This window comes from Salvelinus sp. IW2-2015, linkage group LG18, assembly GCF_002910315.2.
Source record: "Salvelinus sp. IW2-2015 linkage group LG18, ASM291031v2, whole genome shotgun sequence".
NCBI classification, from domain to species: domain Eukaryota; kingdom Metazoa; phylum Chordata; class Actinopteri; order Salmoniformes; family Salmonidae; genus Salvelinus; species Salvelinus sp. IW2-2015.
Genome location: NC_036858.1, coordinates 63908340 through 63925292, shown reverse-complemented (window position 1 = coordinate 63925292; position 16953 = coordinate 63908340). Strand labels below are relative to the sequence as shown.

At 44.0% G+C, this 16953-nt stretch overlaps 2 protein-coding genes across 2 annotated transcripts in view; one reads left to right on the top strand and one right to left on the bottom strand.

Moving 5' to 3' along the window:
• LOC111977982 (delphilin-like) overlaps positions 1 to 9118 on the top strand; it is a 67635-nt gene extending 58517 nt beyond the window's left edge. Inside the window, exons 13-22 of the mRNA XM_070448718.1 lie at positions 1237 to 2112; positions 2221 to 2308; positions 2836 to 2925; positions 3686 to 3882; positions 4596 to 4751; positions 5012 to 5098; positions 5229 to 5358; positions 6027 to 6145; positions 6423 to 6587; positions 6695 to 9118. Of these exons, the coding sequence (XP_070304819.1) occupies positions 1237 to 2112; positions 2221 to 2308; positions 2836 to 2925; positions 3686 to 3882; positions 4596 to 4751; positions 5012 to 5098; positions 5229 to 5358; positions 6027 to 6145; positions 6423 to 6587; positions 6695 to 6766 (1980 nt within the window). The 3' untranslated portion in view covers positions 6767 to 9118. The remainder of the gene's footprint in view (positions 1 to 1236; positions 2113 to 2220; positions 2309 to 2835; positions 2926 to 3685; positions 3883 to 4595; positions 4752 to 5011; positions 5099 to 5228; positions 5359 to 6026; positions 6146 to 6422; positions 6588 to 6694) is intronic.
• A 3209-nt stretch (positions 9119 to 12327) lies between these two features.
• Positions 12328 to 16953, bottom strand: part of LOC111978197 (rho GTPase-activating protein 17-like) — a 47456-nt gene continuing 42830 nt past the window's right edge. Inside the window, 1 exon segment of the mRNA XM_024008114.2 lies at positions 12328 to 13982. Within this exon segment, the coding sequence (XP_023863882.2) occupies positions 13831 to 13982 (152 nt within the window). The 3' untranslated portion in view covers positions 12328 to 13830.

Below are 16953 nucleotides of genomic sequence, written 5' to 3'. Positions count from 1 at the left end.
GGTGAGAGACGGAGACAGTATATGAAGAGATAGTCACTATGAGGAGGTGAGAGACGGAGACAGTATATGAAGAGATAGTCACTATGAGGAGGTGAAAGATGGAGACAGTAAATTAAGAGATAGTTACTATGAGAAAGTGAGAGATGGAGAGTATATGAAGAGATAGGCACTATGAGGAGGAGAGCGACGGAGACAGTACATGAAGAGATAGTCACTATGAGGAGGTGAGAGATGGAGACAGTATATGAAGAGATAGGCACTATAAGGAGGTGAGAGAGCCACTGTGGACCCAAACACACAAAAAAAGCTGGGAAAAAATACATATTGGACAGAACACACGTTAGGTTATTGTGACACAGCCAGTTGGGTCACTTAGTTGGGTTGTTGATGCTGGGTTATTGAGCTATGACCCACCAGGTCAGATCTGAAGACTAGAGGTGTGGCTTAGTAGGGGCGAGGCTTTCAAATAGTTATTTCAAATACTTATTCCGGTTCATGTTGTGTTGTACAGTATTGTCATCACATGTTAAGGTTGAGCACTGAGACTTTTGTAGCTTTTATGAGGCTTACTCAAGAGAATGATATGCCTATAAACATATTCCAATCTAGGGAGAGTTACCAATTTGTTATAATATTTAAATAATAATGTTTTTACATTATATTAAAATATCTAATTAGCAAAGTTATTGAAGGAACATTTTAATTTGCAGTGTACAAACTTAACATGATGAACAGGAACAACATTTACTATCACGGGTGGCTAAGAATACCTATCTGCAAGCCACGCCACCAATAGCCCACACCTCCTGAAAATAACATGATCACCCAAATATGACCCAACATGTGTTCTGTCCACTATTTACCCAGCACTGGGTTGTTTTTAACCCAGCATTTTTTTAAGTGTACCAGATCAAATTCATTGAGTGCAGAAACAGTCATGTCCAACAAGTTATTCAATTATCTACAGTACAGTATAACAAATCTGATGTTTACTAACATGATACAGGCGGTACAGTAAATGTAGTTGTTATTGCGTGAACAGATATTTATGGGGATGGTTTCCATGGTTTCTGAAGAAAAGCAGTGCATATGAATAGGAAATGATTACATGCATTATCGTTGTACAATGAAGGTTGATTATAAGGTGTGTCTGAAGAATGGTTACAAGATGTAAATCAGATGACATGGTGTGTCTGATTAGAAGGTGTGAGACTGATGATTATCTGCTGTGTCCAGATGAGTTTCCAGGATGAGCAGGAGGTGAGCTACCTCCCCCGTCAGCTGAGCAGTGCCAGCAGTGAGGACATCAGCAGCAACGATGACGCCACCTCCCTCACCTACTCCTCCGGGTCAGAACACATCCCCATCCCCCCACCCCCGCAGAGCGCCCGCACCCCCGCCCTTACCCCCCCCTTACCCCCGCCACCCTTCGGCTTCTCCGAACCCCTCCCCGTTACCCCTGTCCTCTCCCACTTCTCCCCAGAACACATCCCCCGGGCGCGCATGTCCTTCCAGCCGCAGCACCCAATCATCCCCCCTCCCCCGCCCCCTCCACGGACCTTCGCGTACAACAGGCCGACCCTACACAAGGTGCTGCCGACCAGAGATGAGCTACAGGGCTGTGTCCACCACCAGGCTACTCAGATGACTCTCCCCCTGGGCCCTCGCTACTCTCCCCAGCCTTCTCGCCCCAGGAACCTGCCCCGCCAGGCCAGCCAGCCTCAGCCACTGACCCAGCCCATCCTGTGTCCCCAGCCCTCCCCTCAGCCCAACAGGCAAAGCCAGCTCACCCTCCAGAGGCACCACCAGCTTCACCACCAGCCCTACCAGCCCCAGCTGAGCCACAGCCTGCCCCCTCAAGCCCCTCACCTGTCCCAGCCCCAGAGTCACCCTCCCCAGCCCCCTCACTCACAGACCTACGAGACCCCCATCTCAGTGTCAGAACTCCAGAAACACAAGGTCCCCCCACCACCCCCTCCACCACTGCCGCCCCCCTGCGACCCGCCTCCGCTGCCCAATTCCAGTCCCTGTGCTGGGGACACCAACTACATGAGTGTGAAGAGACTGCGCTGGGAGCAGGTGGAGAACTCTGAGGGAACCATCTGGGGACAGGCATGTGTCGAGTCTATTGTACTAACCCTGAACCTGGAATCAGTACTGTTTGTTGTTGTTGTTGTGTTAAGAAATGTATTGACAGGTGAGATACTTTGTCTGCTTTAGCTTGGAGAGGACCCCGACTATGACAAACTGAGTGACATGGTGAAATATCTCGATCTAGAGATGCACTTTGGTACCCAACGGAGTTCCAGTAAGTTTTTATTCTGATCTCTTCATCAAACATCTCACTTCATAGTCATATCATATCATGTATTCATATCACTGGTTCTGTTGATAACATTTTTAAATATTGTCCTTATACCCTCATAGTCAGATTGTGTATTTATTTGATCTTTATTTAACAGGGAGTCCCATTGAGACCAAGGTCTCTTTTGCCAGGGAACACTGCATATACTGTATAATGCAATATAATGATTTGGTTTCATAGCTGTGGAAGAGTACATTGCTTTCATTAATTCAACATGACTTGTTTTGTGTTTCATGGTGTCAGTGTATTGCTGATTTTCCATGTTGTTCTTATGCCTTCACAGCTCACCAAGTTGTCCCATGGAGTCTACTAAGCGCGTCTATTCACCTGCTCATCAAATGCATTCTCCATAAAGCACCACCTACCATCCCCTCTCTTCTCTCATTACCCATCCACCTTTAGTGCCTGTTAGTGTTTCCAACCCTGGTGCCTGGAGAGCAGCATCCTTACACTGTGATTAAATGTGTCAGTCTCTCTTCCAGAGCCAGCCTTCCTGCCCGAGAGCTTTAAAAAGAAAGACGTGGTGGAGATTCTGTCTCATAAGAAAGCCTACAACGCCTGTGAGTATGACCCTGGCCTTGGTCCCCAGGGATCTGAACTATGACCCTGGCCTTGGTCCCCAGGGATCTGAACCCTGACCGTGGCCTTGGTCCCCAGGGATCTGAACCATGACCCTGGCCTTGGTCCCTAGGGATCTGAACTATGACCCTGGCCTTGGTCCCTAGGGATCTGAACTATGACCCTGGCCTTGGTCCCTAGGGATCTGAACTATGACCTTGGCCTTGGTCCCCAGGGATCTGAAACATGACCCTGGCCTTGGCCCCCAGGAACCTTTATCTCAATGATCTGAACAGACCCTCTAGGGCCAGGTGGCTCTGAGATTCAAACACAGGTTCTCTGATTTCTACAGAAACATGTTGTTGTTGTTGTTTATCAATGAAGGTCTGTTTTTATTGTATATGACTGTTTTGTGTGGACCCCAGAAAGAGTATCAGTTGCTAATGTAACAGCTAATGGGGTCCAAATAAACAGTTATAAACTGGGTGGTTCAAGCCCTGAATGCTGATTGTCTGACACCACGGTATGACAAAACATTTATTTTACTGCTCTAATTACGTTGGTAACCAGTTTATAATAGAGATTAGGCACCTCTTGGGTTTGTTGTATATGACCAATTGACCAATAGACCTCCACGTTGCGTTGTGTCTAAGAACAGCCCTTAGCCGTGGTATATTGGCCATAWACAACACCCCCTCAGGCCTTATTGCTTAAATAAACCTCCTCTCCTCCATCCCTTTATTCCACGCCTCCTCTCCCCAGCCATCCTGATCGCCCACCTGAAGCTGTCTCCAGGTGAGCTGCGCCAGGTGCTGATGACTATGAGCACAGACAGACTGGAGCCGGCCCACATCAAGCAGCTGCTGCTCTACGCCCCCGATGACCAGGAAGTCAAACAGTACCAATGCTTCGACCAGAACTCCGCCAAACTCAGCGACCCTGACCAGTTTGTCCTGCAGGTAACTGAGACACTGTTGTGTCAATGTTTCCCAAATGGTTGGTCGGAACCACATATTGGCCCGCCAGTCCCTCTAGGCCAGGGATCATCAACTAGATTCAGCCGCAGACCGATTTGGTTGGGGGGCCGGAACATAATTACAAATAATTTGTAGACTGCAAATTAACCGCAAGAAGCCCAAACAGATATATTTGTCTAAAACATGATAATTTCAAACCTTGCTTACATTTATATACGATCACGTGTCCCTCTATTATGGGTGGGATTACTTTGGGAACAGAGTTCCAGAAAACCAAATAAAACCAGTTGGGGATCCTGGTCTAGACTGAGGCTAGAATGTTTAAAAAAATACATTTCAGTATTTTACTGAATACTATACACTCTTAGAAAAAAGGTTTCCAAACAGGTTCTTCGGCTATCCCCATAGGAGAACCATTTTGGTTCCATATAGAACCATTTTCCGTTCCAGGTAGAACCCTTTTAGGTTCCATGTAGAACCCTCTGTGGAAAGAATTCTACATAGAACCCAAAAGGGTTATACCTGGAACCAAAAAGGGTTCTTCAAAGGGTTCTCCTATGGGGACAGCCGAACCCTTTTAGGTTCTAGATAGCACCTTTTTTTCTAAGAGTGTAGTACTAGTTTACTACAGTAACATGTTACTTTACTACCAATAGTAACAGTATTTTTCAAGTTCATAATCTGTGTGTGCCCAGATGCTGATGGTCCCTGAGTATAAGACTCGTCTGCGGAGCCTCCATTTTAAGACAACCCTGCAGGAGAAGACAGAGGAGATGAAGGCTGGATATGAATGGATCTACAGGGCCTCGGTAGAACTCAGGAGCAGCAAGAAACTGGCCAAGATCCTCGAGGTAATACAACTACTGTAACTCGCACTCCCTGAGAGTGGAATACAGTAGCTTAATGGTTGAGAAATGGCAAACAGCTCTCTTGATTATTTCATATTATTTATGTGTCTCTGCTGTCATAATCTAAGGTTATTAAAGAAGATGCATTGTGTGTAAAATCATATAGGATAAGGTAATAAGATACAGACTCAGAGGTATGCATAATGTGGTGATAGCGTTGTGTTACCGGTAAACTGTTTCTAAACCTCTGTTTCTGTCTACAGTTTGTGCTGGCAATGGGGAATTACCTGAACAATGGTCAACCCAAGACAAACAAAACCACTGGCTTTAAGATCAACTTTCTCACTGAGGTATGAATGGATGTTCATTCTCTAACTGATTATGCTTRAGCCCCATTTGTCTTTTTGGGATTTGTGTTGTCTTTGCCTTGGAGTTGACCTCTTTCTAYTGCCAAATTCTATCTCACCTTCCTTCTTACAGCTCAGCACCACTAAAACGGTGGATGGTAAATCCACCTTCCTCCACATTCTTGCCAAATCGCTATGCCAACACTTCCCAGAACTGTTGAACTTTGCCAGGGACCTCACAACCGTGCCACTCGCAGCCAAAGGTACAGTAAGACAACACCAGACAATGCTCTTTACATGGCTCTGTCCGTCAGCAGGACTCTGAGGTTCACTAGCAGAAAGCATTAGTTCCATTTAGTACATTACAATATGTACTACAAGTCATGTCCTTATCAGTTTCCTGATAATCAGTTTCCTGATAGTTACTTTTCAATATTCAGCTATGCCTTACAGCAGTTATCTCATAAGACTGAAATACTACAACATTTATAATGAATGGCATTGGCATTTGACACTATGCATTGGATTCGTCTCATACAAATCAAATCAAACTTTATTTASCACATGCACCGAATACAACAAGTGTAGACTTTACCGTGAAATGCTTACTTACAAGCCCTTAACCAACAGTGCAGTTCAAGAAGAAGAAAATGTTTACCAAGTAGGCTATAATAAAAAGTAACACAATAAGAATAACAATAACGAGGCTATATACAGGGGGCACCGGTACCGAGTCAGTGTGCAGGGGTACAGGCTAGTTGAGGTAATCTATACATGTAGGTGGGGACGAAGTGACTATGCATAGGTAACAAACAAACAGCGAGTAGCAGCAGTGTACAAGGGGGGGAGGGTCAATGTAAACTGTTCGGTGTAGCTGTGTACAGATTGTACAAGTCATACTGCATGGTTTTCTATTGAACTTTCTCTGCAGTGAATCAGCGTATCCTGACAGCTGAGCTGGCTGACCTTCACTCCACCATCCAGGACATCAGGACAGCCTGTCAGAAGATCCCTGCCACGGCCGAGGATCACTTCGCTGCCGTCATGAGTGTATCCTTCTATCAACAACAAAGCCCTTCACATGATTTCACGCGAACAGTAACACACTGTAGTAGTAATTACACTGCAATAGTCTGCATGTTGGGAAAGTGATAGTAAGTAAGCATTTCACAGTAAAGTCTACACCTGTTGTATTCAGTGTAATGGGCAAATAAAATGTGATTTAATTTAATTACACCATTGGTCAGTATGTTACTAGTCAGAATGTGTCACTGTGCTTCGAATGGTATGACAGTTGACAGTTTGACCCTTGACCCTGAAGATAAAGGGCTTCCTGGAGAACAGTCACCCAGTGGTTCAGTCTCTGGACTCTCTGCAGCTGAGAGCCATGGACGAGTTCACTAAGGTGGCCTCGTACTTCGGAGAGGACAGCAAGGCCACCTCCACTGAGGCCTTCTTCGCCATTTTTGCTGAGTTTACTTCCAAGTTTGAGGTGAGCCAGTAGCCATAGTGATGCCCTTGACAGGTCTCTGACCGAACAATTTGACAGCATTCAAATGCATCTGTGACTCAAGTACGATGATTGGTTCTGTTTTCCAGAGAGCACTGAATGAGACCCAGGCCACTGAGAACCCCTGCAGCCCCAGAGTGCCCTCTCCCCTGGCCTGGTAGAATAAGACCCAGGCCACTGAGAACCCCTGCAGCCCCAGAGTGCCCTCTCCCCTGGCCTGGTTAGAATAAGACCCAGGCCACTGAGAACCCCTGCAGCCCCAGAGTGCCCTCTCCCTGGCCTGGTAGAATAAGACCCAGGCCACTGAGAACCCCTGCAGCCCCAGAGTGCCCTCTCCCCTGGCCTGGTAGAGACTGGATAGCTCCTCTGCTCTCCTCAACCAAAGTGCCAAGACAACACAAAGAAACAGTCACAGCTACTGGGACACAAACAACATGATCTTCAACACTGCGGAATGCCGTAGGGCCAGGAGTTCTTCCTGACCATGTGATCTGACCAAAAGAACTCTCAGCCAAAGGGTCCAGAGTTTTTCCTGGGAAGGTCAAGTAGCTCTATATGTTCAGATAACATGAGTATATCTTTTATATTGGATTGTATTAAATTGAAATTATAACAGCACACAGACACTGATAGATAAAGCATAGATGTACAGGTAACTGCCAAAATACATTTACATTTACATTTACAAATAAATGAAACACCAACATAAAGTGTTTTAATAGGGCGTTGGGCCACCACGAGCCAGAACAGCTTCAATGCACCTTGGGTTAAATTCTACAAGTTGTTATAACTATATTTGAGGGATGCTACACCATTCTTCCATGAGACATTCCATCTTTTGGTGTTTTGTTGACYGTTGTGGAAAACACTGTCTCAGGTGCTGCTCCAGAATCTCCCATAAGTGTTCAATTGGGTTGAGATCTGGTGACTGACAGTGACACATACACACACTTTAGCCATGGTAGCCGTAATAATGGGCAACTGGGCATTTTTATACATGACCCTAAGCATCATGGGATGTTAATTGCTTAATTAACTCAGGAAGCACACCTGTGTGGAAGCACCTGTTATCAGTATACTTTGTATCCCTCATTTCCTCAAGTGTTTCCTTTATTTTTGGTAGTTGCCTGTATATGTAAATGACCATGACATTTTAGATGGCTGATAGTCAAGACATATATGAATTTTATCTAGAGCTGAGCGCTATTTTTACAGATGGACTTGATCTGCAAAGTGTCCTACAACAGAAACACATAATCACTGCCTCGTAGATTGTGATGATAGAATGCTGTATACACTTACCTAGAAGCATTACATTGGCATGACAGACGTACTGTGAATTGTTATTACAACATTTAGAAGCTTTCTGGTGCCAATGTAATTGCAMTCATCCTAACATTTGGCATTTCAAAACTTGCTCTGGGCAGGGGAAACAAAAATAATACCACTCTCCTAAGTGTTTTAAAAGTGTTTTACAGTATGAAGAGCATACATGAAATACGAGGGTTAACCCACTGGGGCTAATATATGAATAGTTGCTAACTGAAAGACATCAATCCATTTTAGCATTGAGTGGTCCAGGCGGCTCTTGCGGTCACTGTGGTTGTTACTGATGAACRGTCCATTCCACTGCCATAACTTTCACCTGTATCAACAGTCTTGTTTTAGAACAAATATTCACTGTTTGCTAGTGTGTATTTAAAGCTGTTTTTAATGTATTTATTGTGTTTCTACTTTCCCTCCATAATTCCTTTTCACATATACATTTCGTCAGAGCTGCCATCATGAAAATACAAACATATTTATTTACAGACCTGTTGTACCAGGCTTGCAATTTGTCATCATGTTAAAAAAGACACGGCTACATATTTAAATCTTGCCACAAGTGCAGTACCGTTTTATGACAAGCATTTGCATGTTGCTATCTATAGGTGTTGTTTTGTGTTAAATTGATTGTACATCTGGATTTGTTTACTTTTATTGTATTCTCACAAGTTGGGTCTAAAATGTAGACCTATTATAACTCTAGATCAATTTAAGTTTGTTAATGTATTTAAATGTTCATTTTGTATAGCTTAAGTGTGTTTTGTCTATGTTTTCATTGATATTAATGGAGTACTTTGTATAGTTCAAAAAGTATTTACTTTTTATGTTGGCCATGTGGTTGCTTCTGGATCAGTTGTACTTGTTTTGGATCTATAAAAATACATAAATGCTTGACAAATAAACTGCCTGATACCCACGAGCTTCTTTTGAGCCAAAGACGATCATGGGCTGGACCAAATTAAGTGAAGTTTGTCGCGTGGTGGTGCAATTGCCATAGTAACGGAAAATGGCAGTACATCCTTTGCCATCATCTCTACCTGGCAGCGTCAATCCGTATTTCAACGCCTACAAAAACTCGCTTTTTGCCGATGTCGAAAAACAGAAAACAACCTGCAAAGTAAGGCTGAAGACTTGAAGAAATTATTATGTGATAGAAGTTTCCAAACAGGACGCGCGATGGCGCGCTAACGTACAAATTTGGGTTCATGATCAGCATCCCTTCAATGAATGAAGGTTTTTAGCAGTGAGCGCGTCTAAAATCAGCTTGTTTCTGTCTTGCGTTTGTAGAAACGTTTTATCCACAGGCTGGTGTATGTAGCAACGAGAAAGCTAAACGCTGACGATAAACAGAGTGCAATTGCAGGTAAAAAAAAAAAGTTACATCTTAGCCAGAATGTATTTCGGGAGAATGAGTTACTCACTGTCGTGATTGTCTTCATTCCAGAATACTATGAGCAATTTTTGTCGAAATTCCAGAAAAACACACAGACTGAGAAAGTCACTGGCATACTGCTATTATATCCCAAAAGTATCATTCATTTGATGGAGGTATGTGGAGAATTAACAATTTTACCTTGCTTACAAGTGTTGGTGTATCATCTATAATAGCCTATTGCTATTTGTATTATTAAAATCATTTATTTGGTTTTAGTCCTCTTCAGAAGTTCTCCACATGATTCTGGAAGATCTGAATGACATGGAGAAAAGCCCAAAGTAAGATTTCCTCTGACTCCTGCCCATTGGAGACATATGGTCCTTGCTTTGCTCTGATATCTGACTGGATGTTTTTTGCCCAGCTGCCCACTGAAGGAGGTGCGTATCCTGGTGGTGTCTCATTGTGTGCTGAGACGTATGTTCCCGTTGTGGGGCTACCGCTTCGTGACGCTGCCCCTCAGCCTCCAGGACCCCAACCCACAGACCCAGCCCGTGGAGACCCTAGTCCCAGACAGCCTGGCCATGATCTACAAGATGTGTGTGTGTCTACTCAAACGCAGGGTAAAGGAGATGCTTAACACTGTTGGTGGTGAATGTCCACATCTTTGTTGCATGTCTGTACATGCCAGTCTTAAGACAAATCCATCCTTTCCTTTGTAAGGTATTTTGATTTGATACAAAGCCCTCCACATGAGAGGAGTGTCAAGCCTGTTGGTGTTTATGTGGTTCTATAGAGTATTTGTTCAGTGTGTGTGTTGTTCTATAGGGTAGCTGTTCAGTGTGTGTTGTTCTATAGGGTAGCTGTTCAGTGTGTGTTGTTCTATAGGGTAGCTGTTCAGTGCGTGTTATGTTGCTCTATAGCAGGGGTGGGCTACTCCAGTCCTCGGGGCCTGATTGGGGTCACACTTTTTCTCCATCCCTAGCAAACACAGCTGATTAATCAACTTGCATTCTAAACTGAAGATCATGATTAGGTGATTATTGGAGTCAGGTGTGTTGTTGTGACACCAATCAGGCTCTCGAGGACTGGAATTGCACACCCCTGCTCTATAGGGTAGCTGATCAGTGTGTGTTATGTTGCTCTATAGCAGGGGTATTCAACTCTTACCATATGATTTTTTTGTTGTTGTATTTGACCCCCTTTTTCTCCCCAATTTCGATCTTGTCTCATCACTGCAACTCCCCAATGGGGTCGAGAGAGGCGAAGGTCGAGTCATGCGTCCTCCGAAACATAACCCGCCAAGCCACCTTTCTTAACACTCGCCAGCTTAACCTGGAAGCCAGCTGCACCAATGTGTTGGAGGAAACACCGTTCAACTGACTACCGTAGTCAGCCTGCAGGTGCCTGGCCCGCCACAAGGAGTCGCTAGAGCGCGATGAGCCAAGTAAAGGCCCCTCGACCAAACCCTCCCCTTACCTGGACGACGCTGGGCCAATTGTGCGCCACCCTATGGGACTCCCGGTCATGGACAGTTGTGACACAGCCTGGGATTAAACCCAGGTCTGTAGTGACGACTTAGAACGCTGCGCCACTCGGGAGGCTGGTGTCCCAGGTCTAAATCAGTCAATCAAACAATGAAAAAATGTAGTGGAACTGACTTCGATGTCCCAAGTTGTTTGAGGGTTCCAGCTGTTCAGTGTGTGTGCGCTGTTCTATAGGGTAGCTGTTCAGTGTGTGTGCGCTGTTTTATAGGGTAGCTGTTCAGTGTGTGTGTGTGCTGTTCTAGAGGGTAGCTGTTCAGTGTGTGTGTGTGTGTGTGTTATAGGGTAGCTGTTCAGTGTGTGTGCTGTTCTATAGAGTAGCTGTTCAGTGTGTGTGTGTGTTGTTCTATAGCGGTAGGCCTGTTCCGGGTTCTGTGGGGGCTGTTCATAGGTAGCTGGCTTCGTGCTGTGTGTGTTGTTCAAACTATAGGGTAGCTTCTATTGTGTGTTGTGTGGTTTATAGGTAGCTGTTCAGTATGTGTCTGTGTGTGTGTTATAGGGTAGCTGTTCAGTGTGTGTGTTGTGTTAAGGGTAGCTGTTCGTGTGTGTGTGTGTTATAGGGTAGCTGTTCAGTGTGTGTGTGTGTGTGTTATAGGTAGCTGTTCGTGTTGTGTGTGTGTGTTCTATAGGGTAGCTGTTCAGTGTGTGTGTGTTATTAGGGTAGCTGTTCAGTGTGTGTGTTGTGTGTTAACTATAGGGTAGCGTTCAGTGTCTGTGTGCTGTTCTTATAGGGTAGCTGATTCAGCCTGTGATGGTGCCTGTCTATAGGGTAGCTGTTCAGCCTGTGTGTGTGCTGTTCTATAGGGTAGCTGTTCAGTGTGTGTGTGTTCAAATCTATAGGGTAGCTGTTCAGTGTGTGTGTGTGTGTGTTACATGGTAGCTGTTCAGTGTGTGTGTGTGTTATAGGGTAGCTGTTCAGTGTGTGTGTGTTACAGGGTAGCGGTTCAGGCCAGGATGATCAGGAGCAGGCTCTGCGGTTAGAGGAGGATACAGTCATCTACCTCTGTCAGAGTACAGTGCTGCACTCCCCATCCACCTTCCTACAAACCTACACCAAGGCTACCAACATCCTCATGGATTCCGGTAATTGCTTTGTGTGCGTTTTATCTAGGGCTAGATCCGCATTATAGCGCGATTGAAATTTAAAGGTAATTGCCGATTGAGCTGACATATGCAGTATTTACCGTGAATGCAGTAACATTGCCTTTAAATGTAAATCACACTATAGCGCAGATCTTCCGCGATCCGGATTGAATGTAGACCTGTCTGGAATCAAAATCATCAAAATAAATGTTGTATTATTTTAGAAATCGTGTGGCCGACACACCGCAGACTTTACTGGTAGCAGGAGAATGAAGAAATGACTACTAGACAATCGTCCTCCCATCAGTAACACTAAATAAAGCATTTTCTTACTGTGTATCTGCATGTATGAGTGTGTATGAGCATGTGTGTGTGATCAAGCCATGACTAACAACCATTTCAACTTTTTCTTCATATACTTTCTTTTATTCAGACAGGGAGTATAACCAAGCATTCATTTGCCTTTTGATGTATTTCTTGTTTTAGCTCAACAGTCTGCATACAAAACTGAGCTTAAAATGCAGCTTTAACATTTCTAGTTTAATGGCTTGTTAGTCTTTCAGAGCCTCCAAACAAGGTGCTCTTTCTGCAGAAGGATAAGGCAGCAAGTTAAATGAAAAAGAGAGAAGGGGGGAATCTCAGTAAGACTATATGGATGATGATCGTTTCTGAAAAGCAGTACAATTACTGAACATGTGTTCAGGGCAACTGAAGCGTTCAGAAATGTGCCCTTTAGTTGGTACCATTCAGGTTCTCTAGGAGCACAACCCTGCATTATATTAAAGGAAAAGCAACACAGAAAAAAAGTATAGTAAATCCAACACCACCTCACTACTAGGTTGTTACATCAGTTTGTGTGTAAAACCCAGCTCCGTGGGAAAGATAGCAGAATGATCTTCCATATAGAAACCTGTTCACTGGAAAGCAAGCACTTGTGGGGTTTAGACTTGGTTCAATATCAACTGTTGAAGTGATTCACTAGACAGATGACAAAGTAGCTATAGTAGAAGCGCTTAAAACCGCCCTTTCCACCATTCACTTATACTGGAACTGTCACTTTAATGCCCCAACAACATCAGAGTAAACACAGAAGGTTAGGAAGGCCCCTACAATCCAAGAGGCTCAGCATATACAGTCTATTGACCTAACACTGCTACAACAAGTTATGTAACCAGTAAGGCACGATTCAGAAAACGGCATGATTTTTAACTTAAGCCACAGGGAATGCGTTTTTGGAAATAAATACAGAGCAAAGGATAGTTTTCATACAAAACAGGGATAAAAAGGTCAAAGTGTTTGAGACGACTGGAAACCTGCAGTCACAAGCTACACTTTCAGCAACAGTTCTTTTTTTMGGGGGGGGGGGTTCTACTTTTACCCACATTTCCTGTGCTTTACATTTACAAATAGTATTCTTCAGTTCTAAGGCCATCATAATCAACAACCTCACACCAAAATCAAAGTCTGTCAGTCCACTGTTAACAACCCACTTACTACTACCAGTCCCTTCAGGTGTCACCAGCCCATGCAAAAACATACCGTTTTCATTGCAAAAACTTTATTCAGCTTTAATCAAGGCTGTTGAGTTGATTGTATATAGTAGTAGCTGTAACAAGGCTGAGGTGGAGCGGACCAAGGTGGTAATGATGGTGGGTAAGTTAGTGTGTGGTGGACACGGAGGTGGAGTTGGCAGAGAGCAGCAGAGTTGTGGTGGGCTGAGGGGAGCCTGCGGTAGAAGTTACCACTAACCACAGATCTAGGACCAAATCTCCCTACACCTAGTCGTATAGTTATCCATTAGGGGATGAAACTACTATCTGACCCTGGATCTGTGGTTAGGGTCAACTTCTACCCACGCCTGGAGCGGAGATGGAGCGGAGAGAGAGCCAAGCCCTCTTCATTATAGGATGGTACTCTCTGTGTCCAGGTCTGAGTCTTTGGGCTGAGGCACGGATGTCATGGGGGCCATGGAGGGGGCGGTCACTGGCTGCTGGTCCACAGCAAACTCAGGGACGAAGGCTCGGGTCAACCCTTTGAGAGACAGCGCTGGGTCTGGACAGGACAGAGAGAGTGAAATGTTACTGCTCCAGCTGACTGAGGAGTAAAGTCTGTTAAGCTGTAGTAGTTGAGTGATTGTAGAAAATGAGACACTGAATCTGACTTCAGCTAAATATTGTGGATTAACAAAGTCAAAGTACTAAGAAGTCAATGAATAGAAATTCCTGAAGGGGAAAACTAAATAGCTGATATTAAAATCATCAAAAAGTCACTTGAAAATATGTGTTCAATGTTAGTACGTTTTGGCAAGCATGGTTGACGTGCATAACGAGAGACAAGCAAAATGCTAATTCAACCTCCAGTACAGACTGTCACATCCTCAATCTGAAGGACCTGACATCCAAACAGTGACGTCAACCTTTGAAATCTACTACCATTGTTTACCATTTTCCATTGGCGTCAAGTTCAAAAAAGGAAAATAGCAGTAAATCATCAAGTATCGTTAAGTGGCAGCATATCAGAGAGGATGCCGAACCACAGATTTCTTTTGAAACAGAGTCACGTGAATGCTATCCACATTCCATCATAAAGGAATAGAAAGCAGACATTTCTCTATTGAAAACCACATTGCTGCTGTCATCACTATTCTGCTCAGAACTGTTGAGTTGAAGAGAGCCTCATGCTTCAAATGCATCCAAGGCATGCAACTTGTAAACACAATCCTGTCCCATGCATACCGGAACACTAAAACCTGATGCGGTGGGGTTGCCACACTAAAACACCAAGACAAGACAGGTTATAGTAGAGCTGGGAAGATAAACCGAAAACTAAATCGACACCGACCGTACCGATCAGTTTTCACAGGCTTTTGTTTTACTGATATCATTCATTGCGATAAGTTGCCTATAAAAGAGAAATTCAGTTTGAAATTAAATAAGTTTGCTTATCTGGGTGACTGTTAATGGGCCAATTGATGGTTACAACCATCAAACTAGTATTAGTAGTTAAAAAGGATAATAATACAAAAACGGTGGTGCACAATAGTTACAAAAGTAGCGTTCTATTTATAGCTATCGCATCAATTCAGGCAATATATGGCCAAATGTATTTTTGTCCATAGAACTTCCCTCTAAATGGTCTGATCATGCTAGAATAATATTCTGATGTTGATGTTTATTTATGTACAATAGTACAGCTTCAACTTCAGTCTTCTAATCAAGATGACAATGACTTGTATTAATTGAAAAAAAGAAAATACATTTCCAGAGGGAGAACAAATGCAATTGAAGGGTTTGCAAAAGACATACTGAGAATCAATCAAATTTAAAAACAAAAAAGGTAATATTCTGCCAATTCCATGAATGAAATCGGTTTTCAGTTTCTGGTATCCTCTCATCATTTAGAMACAAACCATTAGAGATGTCCTTTGAAAACCCCACATCAAAATGTTACTGACATTTAAATGATTTAATAATGAAGGTTGAATGTCATGATGGTTCATGGCCAATGGGATCGATGATAAAACATCTATTAGAAAAGCAGGCACAAGTCGTAGGTTTCTAAAAGTATGTTGTGGTAATGGAGTAATGCAGAAACGGATGGCGTGCAGCAGCTGCAAAATACAAGTCCTGACAAACCTCTTTCATAAATGCTCCTTAACCTGTGGACACAGGACTTTTAGATAAAACATTGTCAATGTACTGTCAACACTGGAGTAAAATACACAAGTGAGAAGGAAGTACTGAACCAATACTATAAACTGAAAGAAGAGATTGTTGTGATATGACCAAAAGTACATAGACAACTGCTCGTCGAACATCTCATTCCAAAATCKTGGGCATTAATATGGAGTTGGTCCCCCCTTTGCTGCTATAACAGCCTCCACTCTTCTGGGAAGGATACCCACTAGATGTTAGGACATTGCTGCAGGGACTTACTTCCATTCAGCCACAAGAGCATTAGTGAGGTCGGGCACTGATGTTGGGAGATTAGGCCTGGCTCGCAGTCTGCCTTCCAATTCATCCCAAAGGTATTCGAAGGAGTTGAGGTCAGGGCTCTGTGCAGGCCAGTCAAGTTCTTCCACAAACCATTTCTGTAAGGACCTTGCTTGGTGCACAGGGGCATTGTCATGCTGAAACAAGAAAGGGCCTTCCCCAAACTGTTGCCACAAAGTTGGAAGCACAGAATTGTCTAACATGTCATTGTATGCTGTAGGATTTAACATTTCCCTTCACTGGAACTAAGGAGCCTTCCCCAAACCATGAAAAACAGCCACAGACCATTCCTCCTCCACRAAACTTTACAGTTGGCACTATGCATTGGGMRAAGTAGCGTTCTCCTGTCAACGGCCAAACTCAGATTCGTCCGTCAGACTACCAGATGGTGAAGCGTGATTCATCACTCCAGAGAACACGCTTCCACTGCTCCAGAGTCCAAAGGCGGAAAGCTTTACACCACTCCAGCCGACGCTTAGCATTGCATATGGTGAACTTAGGCTTGTGTACAGCTGCTCGGCCATGGAAAACCATTTAATGAATTTTCCAACTAACAGTTACTGTGCTGACGTTGCTTTCAGAGGCAGTTTGGAACTTCTTAGTGAGTGTTGCAACCAAGGACAGACGATTTTTAAGRGCTACGGTCCCCTTCTGTGAGCTTGTGTGGCCTACCACTTCGCGGCTGAGCCGTTGTTGGTCCTAGATGTTTCCACTTCAGAATAACAGCACTTACAGTTGTCCGGGGTAGCTCTAGCAGGGCAGAACTTTGACTTGTTGGAAAGGTGGCATCCTATGACGGTGCCACGTTGAAAGTCACTGAGCTCTTCAGAGCAGGCCATTCCACTGCCAATGTTTGTCTATGGAGATTGCATGGCTGTGAGCTCGATTTTACACACCTGTCAGCAACGGGTGTGGTTGAAATAGCCGAATCCACTAATTTGAAGGGGTGTCCACATACTTTCTATATATAGTGTGTCAGTTCTGTGTCGGTTTTTAGAATTTGTTGTTAATGTCCTACTGTGGCGTGTTAC